Raw genomic sequence first — 18,829 nt, forward strand, 5'->3', positions numbered from 1 at the left:
AAGCTATTCCATTTCAGATGTAAGCCCAGTCAGGATAAAGCAAATTTGCGTTAGTATTATCAGGAGGCGTAGTGGACAATGATTTTTGTACAGCTGAAAGAAATTATAGCCGAATAAGATTTAGTGTGCTGTAGTTGCGAAACGTTATTTCCTTTTAGTACAAAATGCGTTTCAACTTTGCGAGTTGTCACGTTCACTTTTTTCTAGTTTCTAGACGTAACAAAAATTACGAAGTAGCCTACGTCCTGCAGCGCGCCCGACTTCAATATTGTATTTACGAGAACCGCGTTAAAGAAAGCACAATTTACGAAGATTTTGAGGAAAAGGAAGCAGGCATGCGGTAGTTGTTATTGCATTCGAGATAATCATTGAACTCGGTGTACGCTGCATTTGCGAACCAAAACTATATATAGACAAGGTATTAAGAAATAAATTGTACAATAACAAAAATTAATCGAATAAAATTAGGCAGTACACTTTAGTCGCGTCTCAGTACTGTATATCCAAGACGAAAAGAAAAAATGATTAGCGTATTATTCATGTCCCTCGTACATACGTGTAAGTTACAAATGGAAAAAAAGCGAATTGCTGAGTGACAAAATACATCATAACAGAAACATTTTATTTTATCGTTCTTGATCACTCTTGAATACCTCGTAAATCCTATTATATCCTTCCTATATGTCAAAAATAGTGTTCGAACAGTTTACCTACTTTATTCTTTTCAAAAGTAATATAACGCTGGTAAAGTATTAATATGTATATACATATATGTGTATACATATTATTATAATACATTAAATATATTTTTCTATGCAAGTTATGCATATATAATTTATTTGAAGGGTTCCAGATTTATAAAATATAGTAACTGATCTCATTTATGACCTATGCGTGGATTTACTCACGTAAACCACTAATGTCTTCTTATAATTATTTACATGTGCTAAGCATAATTGGATTTTCTTTTCTTAGATTCATATTTTCTTGAACTAACCGGGGATGTTTCCTATACATAAAATAATACAATAAAAGATAGTACTATTTTTCTATAAGATTAATTTTAATTTTTACGTTACATTACTTACCCTTCCATTGCCTAAACTAAGAGATTTTTTTCTTTTGATCAGTTTTCTGTCTTCCTTACTTTTGACTACTTGCATATTTTTGAACAACATATCATATTCTGTATCACTATTTGCAGATGCGTCTTCATCCTTTTCATTTTCATGATTTTTACTATTTCTCTCGGTATGTGCTTGTTCAACGTTTTCAGTCATTGAACTTTGTTGCGAAAATGAAAAATCTGAATGCAACAACAAACATGACATTCTTGAAGTTAAATAAATCTAAAATGCAATATAAAAATAAGTTCGTAAATGTAGACCACTCTATAAATCTAATATCTAATTATTTACACTAAATTTTAGAATACTTTACCTTTTTTAATAATTGTTTTGTATCCATGTGATGTATTCGTAAATACCTATCTAAACTAATGCTAATAAGATGAGGTTCTTTTGTACTGCAAGCTATACCAGTCACGGCACCAACAAATCCTTTGTAAGTATTCAACAGTTTAGCTGGTTTCCTCAAATCAACAAGATTCATTCTACCTTTACCAGATCCTACTATAATTTGTCTGCAATAAAAAAGACCATTATTATAAATTGCCTGTCCACCTTCTCGAGTACTGCAAGTATACAAATGATTAGAATACGTTTTATTTTCACTTTAAATTAATTAATATCCCTTAATCATGAAAGCAAATATTTTCTAATAATCTATTTTCATGATTCGCGGTCTTATACATACTTTTCCCTTGATGTAGCAGCCAAAGTTGTGAATGATTCATCTTTAGCTTCCAAATGTATAACAGGCCTTCTCTGTGATCTTGGATCATACAATTGTACCTTCAATAAATCAATTAAACCTTTGTAAGTTGAAATGTAACAATGCAAATATTTTATAATTAAATATTATATAAATCTCATACATGTCCATATCTGTCAGCTGTGGCTATTTGCTCTGTGCCGGGAAGGTATTCGATATCAGAAATCCAAATACGCACTGGCAAATTTAACCAATCGTTGGCTAAACGTTTTCCTGCGAATACATTTTCTTGTTTACTTAAATCGAATAATTTTAATAGATTCTCGTTGCCACCGGTAGCTATTATATTTTTATTTATTTTAGAGTGACGCATTCTCTCCAAATTGTCACCAGCGTTTACTATAATTCCATCTTCGTCGTTGCATCGCCATAGTTTTACTTCTCCAGATTCAACTGAAGTCAGAATGGCTCTGCAATATTCATTAGATGAATGAACAAATTTATTATTTAGAATTTTATGGATAAGACCTTGTACTTTTAAAAAAATTCATCACTTACTCGTCGTATCTTGATATACCATTTATTTTTCCTGTACCAACATTGCAGAAAAATGAACAAGTAAACGTAGAGCACTCTGTATCGTAGACCTTCACGCTGTAAAACGAAAAGAATTAAGATACTTATTGATATGGTAAAAAGCTCGACAACTATTTAATTGGTGAATTACTTATTATATATAACCTCCTAATTTCTCTTGTTCCACAGGCAATCAAAATTTCTTTTTCAACGTCATCACCCCATGCGATTGTTGTGACACTATCATTGTTTGTTATAGCCACTAAATTCTGTATGTTTTTCATTGCACAATCATCTTTATTTATTTTCACGCCTGTAAACAAGGGATTAAAGTTCAATTAAAAGCTTTTCTAATCAGTTTTTTTCTTTCAAACGTTGAGTTAGCGGCAAATTAATTTCTTAAGGTATATTCATCGTAATTATATGAAGTCATTGTATATATATATATTATTTACAAATAGTAGAATGTAATTAATACGTATAAATACCTTTGAAAACGCCTGATTTACCACCTACGTAAATATCGTAGTTGTCTTTTGAATACATTTTTGATAACTATGGATAAAGCGGTAAGTAACCATGTGGTTGCTCAACAATGTTTACTACAATGAAGTTTACCTTTCATACACGAGTCTGTGAACGATCAATCGATAAATCGATAAATCTAAAGTATCAATTCATGCGCATAATTATATATGTACATATCAATAAATGATCGATATTTTTACGAAAAAAATCAGATTTTATAGAAATGCTGTTTCAAATATTCAATATCGAGTTTGATTAAATTTTGTAATGAATAACTGCTTCAAAAGTATCAAATGAATAGTCTGAAGTTAGAACAACTTCGTAATAACAAACGTAGGCCCGAATTGAAGATAACCCTACCATTAAGTTTTTTATTGAACTTACAATGTAATCTCTAAAGTCGCGAATGGTATTTTCACTGAGGAAAAAGCTACTTTAAATAGCCTCAAGCTTCCATTTCTGGATTGTAAAACATTTTTGGGACACCCTGTAGAATAATGGGGATAAGTGATGTTAGATTTTAAAAAATTCGATCCTAACGCCATCGACGGTGCAGAGGCGAACTACAAGTTCGTCAGTTCGCTTCAGCGCTACATAAGAAGCGTAATCATTGCTGTTAATGATGGCTGAAGAATTTAACGTATTGAACACAAATCTATTAAGAATACGTATGCAATGTCTTTGTATCACAAGTTATTTGAATTGTTTGAAAATAATTACTTTCATCTAACTATACGACATATCTATAATGACATTCATGAAACAAAATATTTCATCAATACTACAACCGTTTCGTTACATTCATTTGTTAGTATGAAATTGTCATTGGCATTTGTGACACGAACCATTGCGTTTCTAACGTTATATTACAACAACATTTTAATTTTTTAAGTGAATACTATCTTCCTACGGGAAAACCTTGTTGGATTATTAATATTAAATAATACGGATGTATCATCAGATGAATAGAGGCAGACAGAACAGTTGCGGGCAACGTATTCACTGATATACATAATCTATGAACTCGGACCGAGTTGTTATTAAAAGTTCGTCGCTCCACCGTCGACGGCGCTGGAATAGAATTTCTTCAAATCTAACATTGTTTTGAAGAAACAAAAGCTGCCGAATTGAAATGTATTTGTTGTAAGTACATTCGCATTGTCAATTTATTACAATTGTATATACGTAACATGGATAAGTTGAAAATATAAATATCTTAAATCCTCGCAAAGAGATCTTTTTCTTATTTGATTTGTGTTCTGTACAATTAATAGTAAAATAATTATATTCTCTGCAGGTTGCTTGAAGAAGGATCATACACCAAGAAATAATGACAAATGAAAGCGGTACATCAATGCAAGCTATTAATTCAATACTTTTTATGGATGATACAGTGCTCAACAATATTGAGATAGAAAAGGAAGCTGTTGAAACATCTGCAAGCCAAACTATACATGATAAGACTTTGAATAATTTTGTACATGAATGGAGTGCTTTTGATGTACTTGAATTGAATAAGAAATGCGAAGAATTACCATCTGCTGAAAATAATGATTCAAAAGCAAGCGTTCAAGGAAAAAGTATTTCACATACCACCAATAAAGTTGTTAATGAAAATAGTCAGTGGCAAGATGAAACATTTTTTAATGTGTCATTTTCACAGCTAATGTCTCCTGATAAGAAAAATGATGCCTTGGATTGCATTACTCAGGTTCTAGATTTCTTGACAGAATAATTAAGAATATGTTTATCCAGTTAATGACATTTTATTATTCGTTGTTTTATAAAATAGTTTCCCATCTCAAACTGTGAAAACTTTATGGAGGAAACAAATTTCAATGATACCATGATTTCCACACGTGTGTTTCTTGATAAATGGAAGGACAAGAATTTATTAAAAAGACAGAGCACTGGTGACAATAACATTATTCCAAAGAAAATATCTTGTACACGTAAAGATGATTCTACATTTTATGGATTACCAGGTGTCGTTAAAGAACTTTTCTTAAAACTCAGGGGTATTGATAAAGTTTATGGTAAGTAGATTTTATTACACAGTTATTAAATTTTAATAATATCATCAACGAGTTTTATTTACTCGATGTATTCAGAATCATTGTTTAATGTTTGTAGACTGGCAGAATGAGTGTTTAAATTTAGAAGCGATAAAATTGCGAAAAAATTTTATTTACACTCTACCAACAAGTGGTGGTAAAACTTTAGTTGCAGAAATATTGATGCTGAAAGAAATCCTGTGTAATAAAAAGAATGTAATATTTGTATTACCATATGTAGCTATAGTACAAGAAAAGGTAGGTACTAATTTGTTCATTATAATTCAACAGATTATTTGTTTATAATTAATGATTAGTTGTTTGTAATTTATAGGTTCAAGCGATGGCGCCGTTTGCATTAGAATTAAACTTTCTAATTGAGGAGTATGCAGGAGTTAGAGGCCACTATCCACCGAAAAAACGGAGAAAAAAAAATTCGATGTATATGTGCACCATAGAAAAGGCATTGAGTTTAATCAATAGTTTAATTGAAGCAGATCGTTTGAATGAAGTAGGTAAATGGTATGCTTAAAAAAAAACAGCACATTATGACAAGTAATATTTATTTGGAAAATTGTAGATTGGTCTTATAGTTGTGGATGAACTGCATCTAATTGGAGAAGGTGGAAGAGGGGCTACGTTGGAAGTTCTCTTAACAACAACATTATATATTAATCGTAAGAAAATAAATCAAATATGTTACTACATATATTGTAATTAGAGAGAAAAGTGTTACTACAGAATTTTGTTCTGAATTGTATAATGTAACTTGTGTAATATTTTATTGCATATTGCAGAGAACATTCAAATTATTGGCATGAGTGCAACAATTGGCAACTTAAATGAAATAGCAGAATTTTTAAATGCAGATTTATACACTGGAAATTTCAGACCTGTTGAAATCAAAGAATATGTTAAGTGCGATGATAACATTTGGCTAGTCGACCTGAAAACCGAGGATATCTTCACAGATCTAAAGAAAATTAATTATCGCGTATGTTTATTTATTTCTATCGATTTACTGATCGCAAAAAATGTAATCGTAAAAATGTTAATTGTATTTTTGTTTATTTAATAAGTACTCAAAAGAAGCAGCAACCATTGATCCAGACAGAATTGGAGGTTTAGTAATGGATATAGTTCCAGAAGATTCCTGTCTCATATTCTGTTCTAGTCGTAAAAATTGTGAAAATGTTGCCTTATTATTAACTAGAGTTTTATTCAGGTGATATATATTTTTCTACAGTTTAACTTTGAAATATATGTTCGTATCAACGTTAGATATGTTCTTCATGTATTTTAAGTATCATGTGTACAGGTGTACTTATGGTACAACCGGTAGAGGAGACATTCTACATGAAAAAATAAGTCAAAAGGAACAGTAACGCATTTTCATTTAAAGTTGCGTTTTCGAGAAAACTGAGTCGGAAGATGTATTAAATTCGCATGAATTATAACATAATAAGTAGAATTGGTATACCATGGTCAGACGCGCGCTTGATTCTTATTCAATAGTATTATTTTTTCAGCCTAACTTTTCTCGTAAACGAAGTCTTAAATAAAAAAATATTCTACATTTTTGCTTTATTTTTGTATGTAGAATCACTTTCCTCCGAATTGTACTGCCAGTACTATTTAATGTCTACCTTGGACGTATAAATTTTAGTTCATTGGAAGAACATAAGAAGGATGAGAAACAAAAATTATTAGCTGCACTTCAAACTGAGGAAGGTCTGTGCCCTATACTACGTAAAACTATAAAATTTGGTATAGCTTATCATCACTCTGGCCTTACAACCGAAGAAAGGCGACTATTAGAAGACGCTTTTAGAATCGGAACTATATGTGTTATATGTTGCACATCAACATTAGCTGCTGGAGTAAACTTACCAGCAAGAAGGGTACTTTATTAGCACAGTTCTTTTGCATCGTAACAAATTACCTGTACCTTCTAATTTCGTCAGATATTGCAGGTGATATTGAGAAGCCCGTATGTAGGTAATCTGTTCTTGAACTTAAGTAGATACAAACAAATGATCGGAAGAGCTGGTCGCGCTGGTATGGGAAATATCGGAGACAGTATTCTATTATGTAATAAGAATGATTTATTAAAGGTAACAATACTATGTCTTCTAGTAGAATATATCATATAAATTAAATGTTAAAAGTTCTCTTTCCCTTTGTTGTAGGTGAAAGAACTTTTAATGTCTAAAATGGATGATTGTTTAAGTACTTTGAACATTGAAAGCGAAAGAGGCATTAATAATTTAATTTTAAATGCTACATTGTTTTCTATAGCAAAAACTAGATCCCAATTGCATAAACTATCAAAACGCACACTACTCAATATTCAACAACAACGTCTAAATGTTAACGTAAAACATGTTGCGGACAAAGCAATAACGGAATTTTTAAAAAGTGGTGTAATGAAAGTTAAGCAGGAACAAAGCAACTATAAAGGATTCAAACCGAATGTGACTGTTGCTATTCCGTCGCAAGATGAAGACTCGGTTAATAAAATTAAAGAAGTTAACCAGAAAAAGAAAGTCGTTAAACTGTTGCGTGAAACAGAATTAGAACTTTGTAGCTTGGGACGAGCAGCTATGAAAGGTACAACTAATTTGCTCATTAAAGAAAGTATGAAAACCTTTTGCAGTTTTCATTTTCTCAAATTTAGTATCATATTGTAGGTAGTATTGATATGAAGACTGCATACACATTATACGAAGATTTGCAAAGAGCACAGGAACACCTAATTCTTATTGACTATTTGCATCTTTTATATCTTGTTACTCCATACGATATTGTGTCTCAAATAAAACCAATTGGATCCATTTATTATGACGTGGTAATTAATTATTTATATATGCTGTAGGATCTATTCATTTTATGCGACATTATAATTTTTATTGAATTTTTAGGTAATTAATTTATCGGAGACGCAAATGAAAACAGCGAGACTTCTTGGAGTAAATGAGACAGCCATTATGAAAATACGTGACGGCTTAATGCCTAAGGTAATTAGTCATATTTTTGTTGGGACAAACATGTTTTATTTAAATCGTTTTAAATCTAACAGAATATAGAACCAAGGGTAATGCAACGATTTTACGTAACATTAATACTGTATGATTTATGGACACATCATGCAGTTTACACAATAGCAGAGAAATATGAAGTAAATAGGGGTATTATACAAAATCTTTTAAGCGGAGTCTCTTCGTTTGCTTCTTCTGTAGTTCGATTTTGTCAGGTAATTTACTAGACCATTTCTGTTTATGAGTTAATTCTATACACTAATTGAATGATGATTTTAGGAGTTAGATGAATTTTGGTCATTGAAAAATTTGTTCGAAATGTTTAGTAAACGATTATCTTACTGTTGTCCTTTAGAGTTAGAGATATTAATGGAGTTACCACAAGTAAAAATTGTAAGTTCAGTGAGGATATATTTCACGTAACGACCAGTAATACACAAATTTTAATATGCACATATTTTTTTTATTTAGGGAAGAGCGCGTCAATTGTATAATGCAGGTTATAAAACACTACAGTGTATAGCCAAAGTGAGACCGGAACAGTTGAAAGAAAATATTCCATATTTAAGTAAAAACGCGTCAGTACAAATTATCGAGGCTGCTAAAGTAATGTTTTTATAAGTTGAGCTTTCATTAATAGTTATAATTTCTTTTATTAATAATTACTTTTTTAAGTTTAATTTTTTTATCCTACAGTTGTTGATATTAAAAAAGCTAGAAGATCTTAAGGACGAAACCGAAGATATTCTAGATGGTATAGACATAAATACGTTTGCAGAATCATGAGTCGCCAAATTTCTATTATATTATTGTGAGAAGTTAAGACCAAAGTTAAGAATATATATAAGTTAGGAATAAGAAGATTTACAGGAAATTAACAGTTTTGTACATTTATACATTATAAATTATTTTTGAAATTATAAAAATAAATTACATCATTTCGTTTTGTATATCTAAATGGCTACAATATTTTACATAGGATATTCGATTAACTTTTATTTCCTACTCTTACGCATCAGTCACTGTACATTGTGCCAAACAGATCAATGTGTTTGAAGAGTGACACATTGTTTAAGCAGGCACATACATTAAAAATCCAAAGTGTATTTGATATTCTATTAAGAATATGTAATATCAAACCATTCTGGTACAAATATTATATTTGTAACTTAATTATTGTCACCTTATAAAATATAATGAACATAAAAATAACAATTTAAGAAAAAAACAATACATAAAATTAACTTTGAATGATATCCAACAATATTTTTATGTTTCAAGTTTTATCGTTTCTTATATAAACATGGCTTTAAAGTAATAGGTGTTAAATTGGATCTTTTACGGCCTATCTCTCCTTTCTTTTTGAAATCCAAGAAATAGAACAAATTGTGAGATAAATCCTTTAAAGTATTTTGAAAACCGTAGTCCGCTAATACTTTTATAAAATCTTCCACTCTGTCGAATCTACTTTCAACTTCAGCTATTTTTAAAATTCCGCTGAAAAACACATTTTATATTAATTTAAATTAAATCAGAAATATTAGCTATAACATTTAAAATGCGTACTGCGTATTCTGAACACTTACTCTTGTTTAAGAATTCTATTTGCTTCTATAATATAATCTTTAAGGTTGGTACCCATAAGTGACAAACAGAATACAACAACTTGTACACTACTAGCCAATAAAGGTGTATGTGCCATGTCACATGCTGTTACGTTTTCATTCAAAGAAACGAAATCAAAGGAATGTACTTTTTGGGGGACTGAAGCAGAAAGTCTTGCCTCTCCACAACCAAAATCTGCAATAATATAATCTTTTGGCCTGTAACAATAATGATAGAATGTTAAAATATTCGTTTAAAAATTGAAACTTAACTGACAACTTTTTAACATTGTTCACTAACATTTTCTTAATAGATGATATTATAACATCAAGAGGATTTACTGGCCACTGTGCAACTTGCTGTTTGTATCCCTCGTGGTATGCCGTAAATGAATCTGGATCATCTTTGAAATATTTCTTTGATTCTAAACTTTCACTGCTATACATCGTTTCATTCAAATACCTAAATCTAGATGCTTTCAATTTAGACATCATTCTTTCTCTTAAAGGGTTCATTTTTGTGATTTCTTTCTTTGGCTTCACCTGAGTTTGTTTAGCAGCAAGTATTCCTTCTAATTTCTTTAAGTTCAAATTACAGTGCCTTAATGTCATTTTGGAGTTACCGCTCTTTTCTGCTAAAGAAACTGGAGACTCCTTTTCCTTCTCTATTGTTTCCTTCGATATTAATGACTTCACTTTTTCCGTTTTATTATTAGCTTCAATTTGCTTTTGCTTCTTTGTCTTTTTACGCTTACCAATGCTTATTTCCTTTGAATTTGGCAACACAGAGCTTTGTACATGCTTCCCAAGTGCTGTCACCTTATTTTTCTTCATATTAATTTGCTTAAAAGACTGACTCCCGCTATGTCTTTGCTTTTTGTTTTTTGGACTTTTCTGAAATTTGTTTTGTTTCTCTTCATTTTGGTGTTGAAACTTCACTTTCTTGTCTTTTACTTCCCTATACTCGTTCTTCTTCCCTATACTCGTTACATTTGCAATATTAGAATTTAAAAAGTTTAAAGACGAATGACTTCCCTCATCTTTGCGTAACTTTTTTAATGTTTGCTTTAGATTCAGTGTATTCTTTTTATGTTTACTTTTAAATTTTACGCTTTGATCCTTGACCTTAACAGGTTTATTATTATTCTGAGCTTTCACTACGTGTTTTTTATTCTAGAAAAATAAATTATATACGATGATTCGAAAATACACGCGTTTAGTTAGCATCGCATTGTAAAAGTTGTAATCCTTCTTTTCATCAATAAGAAAATAAATAAAATTGATATGAAAAATAGAGTGGATTGGATAAAACATTTTCTTGAATTTTCTCAATGTGTGATTCTTAAAACATGGAATCATTCGAAAAATGTAATTCATTCATTTATAGAAAAATACAAGAAAACTCTTTAGCCAACTCAATTATTTACCTTCGATATATTTCCTTCGTCAAGACGCGTAGGCGTCTTCTTTTTATTATTAGCGTTCCTCTTTAACTTCTTTCCCATTTTGCTTACTTACACGTGCACGTTACAGTTAGAAAGTGTTTATATTTTTATTTTCTATGATTTACGAAACAATCGCACATGGAACCACTATTACCAGGCATTCCCTCTAAACCCTTTAATGTCACGTGACTCTGTACGCAGAGGGCAGCGTAGTCGACCGACATATAGCAGCGGGCTTACTACATATTTTCAAACATTGAACATAGCGCGACTATGTGAACTGGCACACGATATTAATTAGTGAAGTTTTTAATTATTTACGTGAGTTTCTTTACAATACTCAGTCTTGCTATCTATTAAATACGTGATCGCAATTTTATTTCTGTCGCAATTTATTTGGAGCATACAGTCCAATCTACAATGGATATAGTATCAGCAGTAGATCCTCAGCCAATCAGAGTAAAAACATCTCTATGTCGATCCTCTCTAACGAATCAATCAGCAGGTTCTATTATTGTACTGTTACGTTATCACGTTTCATGAGCGACGCGAACATAGGCACTTGTTTATATTACGACCACGCTACTAGACTATACGTTTCAATTTATGGCGGCAGGAGGGAAGTTCGAATGTATATACAAATTTATATCGCATATTTATATAGAGACATTGTATCGCCCGAGAGGAATAACTAAGAATATGTAAAGAGACAATGAGAGAGTTCCCACGAAGTTCATCGTCAAACCTTTGCTTTCTTTAGCAAGACTAATCGAGGAGTATAGACAATGTCACGTCGACTCTCGCAAGACCCTCTACAATGTTGCACAAACTAAACGAGTCACAGTAACAAATCCAGACCGCTAAAGTGTTGCACGTCGAAAACCGTTAGTTAGGGCTTCTCGGAACTCTCCCTGACCTCTCTCTCTCTCTCTCACGCTGTCCTTGAACCGAGGTCTTCGCGCGCGGCATACCCCACTCCGTTCGTTTCGGCGGGCTTTTTGCCCCTGCGCGCTCGACCGTCGCGCACTCCCAGCCGCACGCGCACCGCCGAACCACCAATCACCACCAATCTGCAACCAGAAGATGAGCCATCCGACGAATCAGCATCCAGCTAGAGGACCCCAATTTTCCTATTGGACAAGGGAGGAAGAACCAGAAGGAACGCAGGAATAAAACTTGCTTTCCTCGGGAAAATACGGACAGACTTTATTCGACAGTCAAAGAAAGTAGATCATAGAGCTCTATCAATAAAGTACCAGTTTTGCTTAAAATATTCAAAGTTGTACAACTCTCTACAACCTTTCACGAGCAGAGCGGTTCAGCGCTCCACGGGCAACCGAACCACATCAAATTCCCTACATCCAGACAATTCAAACCGTAACAGTACATTCAAAAATTTTTGCTTTACCGTCGATGGAAAGATAAAAATAATTTTGATCATTGATAAACAAATGATCATGAAAGCAACAGAAGTCATTTTACCTTTGCTCTTATTAAATGACAACGTGTTATTAGTTTACAATTTATTGCGTTACTAGATAGTAGGGATAGAAGTGCGACACTTTGGAAACGGATATTAACGCGACATCCCGGTGGATTACCACGTAAAACTTGTATACATATGTACTGAAATACATACAATACCTACGTATATACATACGATGTATGTGTATATATACGAGAGACAGCTGTAGCAGTAGTAGACGGGACAATCGGAAAGGTTCGACACAGTGAAAAAGATTCACAAACTGGTGTGAAGTTTGGCAATTAATTTCAGAAACGAACTTTCGGTTTCAAATATTGGCAGTATGAACAGCAATTCACATAACTTTTAGTCATTACACTAATATTAGTAGAAAAACGAATGAATCTATTTATAATTTGAACTTTCCTTAGAAAAATTTTCCAGATTTGTAAAATATTAATAAAGGCTGCCATGTAAACGAATCCTTTTTATTGTCATGTAATTATTTCTCGTCGTGTTTTGAAACGATGTCAACGATTTCGTCACTTCGTCTCCGTCGCAAATGTGCAACAGTGAATTACATATGAATGTTCCTTCAGGTATAAATTAATGTCTTTTTTTTTTTTAATTTCGATAGCATAGTTGTATTGTCATTATCTCATAGTGTCCTTAACATTGTTCGAGTGTCGAATTCAAAGTAGCGCTCATTTAATTGGTGAATATTTTCATCGTCGTGGAATCGTTTCGTATAATTTATAATGACACATGTTAACCAGTAGGTAAGCAACCTTCAACCACGTATCGCTGGTTAAAAAAAAAAAAGTGGTTCTGTATTTATTATTTCAGTGTCGTGCCTTGATGTGACAAAATCAGTCGAATCATGAGACAGTAATATCATTTAGACATACTCTTTCGGCCTAACATCGAAATTTAATTTTGCGATTTTGCAATAGAGAATAAGAATGTATCTGATCGTGATTGAAAAGACGCAAAAAGGTAAATGACCTTTAAATCGAAAAGATCCTGGGTGTAGAAATAAAACGTTCCGGTGTATGTGCACAGCATTGAGAGGTGTTCTTGAATTTCAATGAAAGTAGCTGGTGTGGCTACTGGCAGTCATGTTAACATGTATATGATGTTATTCTTAGTAATGTTGTACTTTCTCTTTCTATGTTGCACAGTGTTTTGTAAAAATAGGTGCACAATAGTATTGCGGCATATATTTTATAACATCTGTTTTTACAGGTGTAAAATGATAACGAAGTATTGATAAAATCATTGATACAATGTCAGACCACGATTTGTTTCACTTTTATGGGACTGATCATCCTGCAAGAATAATAAGTATAAGACATTCTCATATACCTCAGCCTCATATGCACACACTTGGAAATATAGAAGCAACTATAAGAAGGCATCTTTCTAATATGAGACAAGAAAGACAAGCTAACACGTCGACTAATGGTAAAAATTGTCAATGTTTACATTCTTATTGATGGATTTGTTCGTTATCCACGGTAATGTAATCATTTATAGTGTATATACTACACTATACAATGTATACAAATGCTTGTCATAGATACTTTTATCGACCATTTTGAACAAAAATATCAATGATTAATGTAAAAATATAACCCTGTAATATTAAAAATACTAATATTTTGATTGTACCTTTCGATGAAACAGAAATATTAATTTATTTGATAAAATTTTTAATATAACAAAAACACGATTTACTGTTAATAGAAGTAACCAATGCTCGAGTGGAAGAGATTCTGGCCCATGAAGATCAATTGCGTGAACTTATGGAGAGTGTACTATCGGCGAGCGATGTAACTGATGGCGCATCTTCTCTTAGTCAACCAGAAGTCAGTACACCTGCGGCAAACGCAGAAGATGAGTACGTATAGTGTTCTATATCAATTTTTTATTTAATGCGAAAAAACTAAATTGAAATACGCGTACATTCCACAAATAATTTTTATTCAATATAGCAGGAGATACTGTTGGGTGTGTTTTGCCACGGATGAAGATGACGCGACTGCATCATGGGTAAAACCGTGCCATTGTCGTGGCACAACTAAATGGGTTCATCAGGGTTGCATACAAAGATGGGTAGACGAAAAGCAAAAAGGACGTGCAGGCGCTAATGTAGCATGTCCACAGTGCAATACAGAATATATTATTGTATATCCAAATACGGGTTTGTTATCATTTCATAATTCTTTTTTTTGTTGTTCAATAATTTAATTAAAGTGGTAGTATATATATAATGTACATGTGAAAAATATTTTAGGACCGTTGGTAGTAGTACTGGACAATATCGATGGTGTAATTTACCGAATTTGTCCGTACATAGCAGCTAGTATAGTTGTTGCATCCGTGTATTGGACGGCTGTAACATATGGAGCAGTAACTGTAATGCAAGTAGTTGGGTATAAAGACGGTTTAGCGATGATGGAACAAGCTGATCCTTTAGTGTTATTAGTTGGTTTGCCGACGATTCCAATACTGTTGATATTGGGTAAAATGCTAAAATGGGAAGATCAGGCTCTCAGCCTTTTCCGACGACACGCATGTAAGGTTCCTATTCTGAGGTATTTTCTACCCAGTAGGTACGTATCAATATAAATACGAAAGACTTCGATGTATAATAAATACATTAAGTTAATACATGTATTTATTATTTCAGTTATTCTAGTGATGATAGAGCCCAGTTCGAAGACATGCCACCCATAAGTCATCCGCTATCGGCAATGCGTATTCTTTCTGGTGCGTTTTTACTACCTAGTATTGCCAGTATATGTGGCAAAATATTCTTCGAAAGGATACACTCCAATTTTCAAAGAACGTTACTCGTACGTGTTAAATATATATTCATTGTTAATAATAAAATCTCGATTAGTTAATAAAAACCTTGTATGACTTCTTTTAGGGAGGTATAGCATTTATAACAATAAAGGGCGCATTCAAAATATATCATAAACAACAACAGTATGTGAGACAATGCCAACGTCGTATAAAGGACTACACAGATGACAATATTGCATTATACAGAAGACAAAATTCTGACACCAATCAAACAAGTTAAATATAAAAGTCCATGTATACTATTCTCAGACCGCTTCCTCAGATTTAGGGGAACTCAACTTCTTAGTGTACTTTTATTATAAAAGCAAATGTCCAATATATAACTTTTATGTAACAATATAAGTTTATGGGTACTATGATCAGAGTTAACAAATATGTAAGGACATATTTACATAGAAGTATATATATAAGAATGGGAAATTGTCATTATATACATAATTCTAATTAGTAAATTATTATAATGTATGTCTGGCATAAAATAATTAAGTGTAAGAAATGTTATACCTTTTAAACGTGTTAGTAGGACAAGAACAATGTCTGTTCATTCTTCCTTGAATAGTAAATAAGTATGAATTGATCTATGCTAACAATGGTTTTTTTAGTGAAATTCTATTTCTTTATTGCTCCAAACTTAACACTTTCGCTGCGACATTTTATGTAATTAAGGGTGTTTACGGTTAACAGCAAAAGAATTGATAACAGAAAATGTCGAAGTATTGTTTACCATATTAAAACTTTAATTTGTTAGTAAGGAAATTGTATGTTTTCTGAAATCTGGAATACCCATGTATCCTTTGTGCCAAAAAATACCTAAACCAACGATATACTATTTTGCCAGATATGACGAAAACAGAATATTGTTTATAGAAGTTTATTTTTATTACGAATAGATTAGTTTTGGAATAGATATCAAATTATACATTATATATCCAATAAAAATTGTATAAGGGGAGCATTATTTTATCTAAGTATTTTACTTGCTATAGATACAAGAAATTAGCGAAGATTATTTCAAATCAATAAACTGTATCATTTGCGTAGACATAAACAAATACAATATCACTAGTGAATATCAATAAGTTTATTTCAATTTGTTACCTACAATTAATATTTTGAGAAATAACTCACTCAATTAAAAAAATTACTATACAATATATAACATCAAGCACTAAAAAGGAAGTTTTTTAAAAAGAATTTCATAGTATACAAATATATTTATTAACATATTATTTTTTCAGTTACGTAAGTTTTTGAATAAAGTAAGTACAATATTTATTTGAAAAATACTTTTCTTCCTTATTTGTTAACGTAAGTATTGTTTCTTTTTCACATATACCACACAGATATTTAAAGTTAAAAAAACTGTAATTTTTACATTATACAAAGACATACATATCTTGCTACACTTAAAAACATCTATCTTTATACAAACAGAATTTTCGTTTCTACTCTATAACTAGCTTAAACTTGTTATCGCGCTTTACACATCAATTATATGTACTATAATACATTCTTTGTTTTTGCTCTTATTTATTGTTAGTCACAAGGAAATAGAAAATTTAAAATTATAATTTATGAATAACAGTTTTAATAACTCTTGAAATAATAAAAATACAAAATAAAATGCATGTGATTTATAAAAAGAGAAAACAATTTTTGGAACATCATAAAGTATTAGCAATAATAAATAAAACTGAATGCAATATTACAAAATACAAAGTAACTGATATTGTATGAAACTTATGTAACAGGCTACCTATTATAAATAAACGGTAAATTAAGGCTGTAAAATGTACATCTCTTTAACAAATTGAACATAGAACACGCTTTGATGTTTCATGTCACATTAAAGGCGGCCCTGTATATTTAAGATTTATAGACTTAAAATTCGGTGGTCCTTCAAATGCTAATAATTTGACTTCTTCAACAATATCTGGTAAATCCGCGCACGACGTAGAACTAGTGGTTTTGAAAAAGGTGCACGGTCTTGGACCATTTCCAGAATCATCTTCATCGTAAGGTGGACTAAGTATATCTAAAAATGCAGCAGGACCTTCAACGCACGAGATCTCGTGCAAATTTTTGTCCCGAGGTGTAAGAACACAAGCAGGTGAATTACTGTGTAAAGATATTGGTCGGTGCCTAAATGCGTCTATTTCCTTCTTTAATTTGATTATGTGATCATCATTATTTGTCTTCAAGGTATAACTGTTCACTTGAACCGCACCGCTAATTACCTATAAATACATTCATTGTAATTAAAAGCTACATTAGCTTACTTAACATATATTTACATATTATTATTTAGAAGAAAGACTGTATTTAATTTACATACCTTCAAAAAGCCATGCATTCCAGGATGATCATGCATAGGCATTGTGACTCCATTTTTTAATATAAAAATTGAAATAGTCAAATCTTTATTTTGAAATATATGAATAACACACATTGGCGCAGGTTGTATTTGTATAAAGTCAAGTATTTGTTTGCTTAAATTGACATCCTCGGCCGTAACTTTATTCATTAAATTCCACAATTTATCAAAATTCTTTTGGCAAAGCTTGAATCCGACGTTTCGTCGTCCATCAAATGTTTTCAATGCTTGTTTCCATAAAATTTCTATTGCCGATGCCATGCTCATCAAGATTAGACCACTATTCTTCTAAATTTACCTTGAAACAAAATCACAGTACTAAATAAATACTTTATTTATTAAATACTGTCAAATTAATAATCAAAACGTAATAGACGAATACATCGTTAAAGAAATAAAGCAACATAACCTTGATTATTATAACACAAAACTTTTACATTAACACGATAAATCGAAATTATTTGTAATTAGAACTATGCAAAAAGTTTAAATAAGTACCGTTAAATGATTATAGACAAATATCATTCGCATTCAATATTTTCCACAAAAACTTCAGTGAACAAGTGTCTAGAAATTTGATGAAATCGTTAGATTTAGAGGTTACACGAGACACGTAATAATCCGAGAAGTTATATTACAAGTTTTAAATAACAAAAAATGTTATTGACATCTACTCGAGTCTTTTATGTAGTTAATGTTTGGTCCTTGATGATACCTTGCACTTAATATGTACGGGACTACTCCATGCTAAATGATGCTAAACATGGCTGTGTGATTCTTTTTTATCCACATAGGTCATGATACGTATGTAAACATAAACAAAAAGCTCTCCGTTCAAAAATAACTGTACAATCTAACTTATCATATAAGCAAACGTTATATATTTTTTCACAATATGTGTCTGTATCAAAAAATATTTGGAGAAAAAACGAACAGATCTTATTGCGTATTATTGAAACAAATAATTTACAAAATTCAATATACAATCATTTCTCAATTCAATAACCATATTCGGGGGCACCGAATCTCTTGACTTGAGAG

At 31.6% G+C, this 18,829-nt stretch overlaps 5 protein-coding genes across 13 annotated transcripts; 2 read left to right on the forward strand and 3 right to left on the reverse strand.

Moving 5' to 3' along the window:
• Positions 1-97: 97 nt before the first annotated feature.
• On the reverse strand, positions 98-3,041 carry L(2)k09848 (WD repeat domain 74 lethal (2) k09848). Its single transcript, XM_078195796.1, has 8 exons — positions 2,898-3,041; positions 2,575-2,722; positions 2,392-2,487; positions 1,997-2,303; positions 1,816-1,913; positions 1,441-1,642; positions 1,089-1,349; positions 98-1,009 (listed from the first exon to the last, which is right to left on the reverse strand). Exons 1-8 carry the CDS (start codon positions 2,953-2,955, stop codon positions 947-949), a joined length of 1,233 nt encoding a protein of 410 aa, XP_078051922.1. The 5' UTR covers positions 2,956-3,041; the 3' UTR covers positions 98-946.
• A 498-nt stretch (positions 3,042-3,539) lies between these two features.
• On the forward strand, positions 3,540-8,865 carry Mus301 (mutagen-sensitive 301). Its single transcript, XM_078195572.1, has 18 exons — positions 3,540-3,744; positions 3,830-4,080; positions 4,235-4,648; positions 4,730-4,973; positions 5,071-5,249; positions 5,326-5,502; positions 5,572-5,668; positions 5,789-5,985; positions 6,071-6,216; positions 6,658-6,892; positions 6,965-7,105; positions 7,181-7,601; positions 7,682-7,839; positions 7,913-8,008; positions 8,071-8,244; positions 8,309-8,422; positions 8,501-8,635; positions 8,726-8,865. The coding sequence occupies exons 3-18, from the start codon at positions 4,268-4,270 to the stop codon at positions 8,813-8,815; spliced, it is 2,985 nt and encodes a 994-aa protein (XP_078051698.1). The 5' UTR covers positions 3,540-3,744; positions 3,830-4,080; positions 4,235-4,267; the 3' UTR covers positions 8,816-8,865.
• A 447-nt stretch (positions 8,866-9,312) lies between these two features.
• Positions 9,313-11,422, reverse strand: LOC144477836 (ribosomal RNA-processing protein 8). The gene is made up of 4 exons (XM_078195577.1): positions 11,061-11,422; positions 9,935-10,806; positions 9,616-9,852; positions 9,313-9,526 (listed from the first exon to the last, which is right to left on the reverse strand). Exons 1-4 carry the CDS (start codon positions 11,136-11,138, stop codon positions 9,313-9,315), a joined length of 1,401 nt encoding a protein of 466 aa, XP_078051703.1. The 5' UTR covers positions 11,139-11,422.
• Positions 11,423-12,824: 1,402 nt separating this feature from the next.
• Positions 12,825-16,506, forward strand: LOC144477176 (E3 ubiquitin-protein ligase MARCHF5). Of its 7 annotated transcripts, none has more exons than XM_078194674.1 (8): positions 12,826-13,142; positions 13,390-13,539; positions 13,789-14,007; positions 14,290-14,443; positions 14,538-14,746; positions 14,840-15,158; positions 15,236-15,401; positions 15,479-16,505. In XM_078194674.1, the coding sequence occupies exons 3-8, from the start codon at positions 13,830-13,832 to the stop codon at positions 15,632-15,634; spliced, it is 1,182 nt and encodes a 393-aa protein (XP_078050800.1). In that variant the 5' UTR covers positions 12,826-13,142; positions 13,390-13,539; positions 13,789-13,829; the 3' UTR covers positions 15,635-16,505. The 7 variants fall into 7 exon arrangements, with proteins under 7 accessions (XP_078050819.1, XP_078050844.1, XP_078050800.1 ...); XM_078194667.1 differs by lacking the exon at positions 12,826-13,142 and adding an exon at positions 13,164-13,322; XM_078194710.1 differs by lacking the exon at positions 12,826-13,142 and adding an exon at positions 13,164-13,322 and having other exon boundaries at positions 14,541-14,746.
• A 71-nt stretch (positions 16,507-16,577) lies between these two features.
• Positions 16,578-18,669, reverse strand: LOC144477209 (2-aminoethanethiol dioxygenase). Of its 3 annotated transcripts, XM_078194752.1 has the most exons (4): positions 18,504-18,669; positions 18,287-18,355; positions 17,750-18,086; positions 16,578-17,651 (listed from the first exon to the last, which is right to left on the reverse strand). In XM_078194752.1, exons 3-4 carry the CDS (start codon positions 18,053-18,055, stop codon positions 17,256-17,258), a joined length of 702 nt encoding a protein of 233 aa, XP_078050878.1. In that variant the 5' UTR covers positions 18,056-18,086; positions 18,287-18,355; positions 18,504-18,669; the 3' UTR covers positions 16,578-17,255. The 3 variants fall into 3 exon arrangements, with proteins under 3 accessions (XP_078050878.1, XP_078050868.1, XP_078050857.1); XM_078194742.1 differs by lacking the exon at positions 18,287-18,355; XM_078194731.1 differs by having other exon boundaries at positions 18,287-18,669.
• Between the last annotated feature and the right edge of the window lie 160 nt (positions 18,670-18,829).

This window comes from Augochlora pura, chromosome 2, assembly GCF_028453695.1.
Source record: "Augochlora pura isolate Apur16 chromosome 2, APUR_v2.2.1, whole genome shotgun sequence".
NCBI lineage: Eukaryota > Metazoa > Arthropoda > Insecta > Hymenoptera > Halictidae > Augochlora > Augochlora pura.

Excerpts from the sequence above, each read along its gene's own strand:
- LOC144477176 (XM_078194693.1), top strand. The coding sequence starts at position 13,830 with ATGTCAGACCACGATTTGTTTCACTTTTATGGGACTGATCATCCTGCA. Across the intron at positions 14,008-14,289 it reads AGCTAACACGTCGACTAATG|AAGTAACCAATGCTCGAGTG; the intron begins GTAAAAATTGTC and ends TACTGTTAATAG. Across the intron at positions 15,402-15,478 it reads ATTTTCAAAGAACGTTACTC|GGAGGTATAGCATTTATAAC; the intron begins GTACGTGTTAAA and ends GACTTCTTTTAG.
- LOC144477836 (XM_078195577.1), bottom strand. The coding sequence starts at position 11,138 with ATGGGAAAGAAGTTAAAGAGGAACGCTAATAATAAAAAGAAGACGCCT. Across the intron at positions 10,807-11,060 it reads ACGAAGGAAATATATCGAAG|AATAAAAAACACGTAGTGAA; the intron begins GTAAATAATTGA and ends TTATTTTTCTAG. Across the intron at positions 9,853-9,934 it reads ATATCATCTATTAAGAAAAT|GCCAAAAGATTATATTATTG; the intron begins GTTAGTGAACAA and ends TTATTGTTACAG.
- LOC144477209 (XM_078194742.1), bottom strand. The coding sequence starts at position 18,055 with ATGAGCATGGCATCGGCAATAGAAATTTTATGGAAACAAGCATTGAAA. Across the intron at positions 17,652-17,749 it reads GAATGCATGGCTTTTTGAAG|GTAATTAGCGGTGCGGTTCA; the intron begins GTATGTAAATTA and ends ATGTATTTATAG.
- Mus301 (XM_078195572.1), top strand. The coding sequence starts at position 4,268 with ATGACAAATGAAAGCGGTACATCAATGCAAGCTATTAATTCAATACTT. Across the intron at positions 8,245-8,308 it reads CTGTAGTTCGATTTTGTCAG|GAGTTAGATGAATTTTGGTC; the intron begins GTAATTTACTAG and ends TGATGATTTTAG. Across the intron at positions 8,636-8,725 it reads AAATTATCGAGGCTGCTAAA|TTGTTGATATTAAAAAAGCT; the intron begins GTAATGTTTTTA and ends TTTATCCTACAG.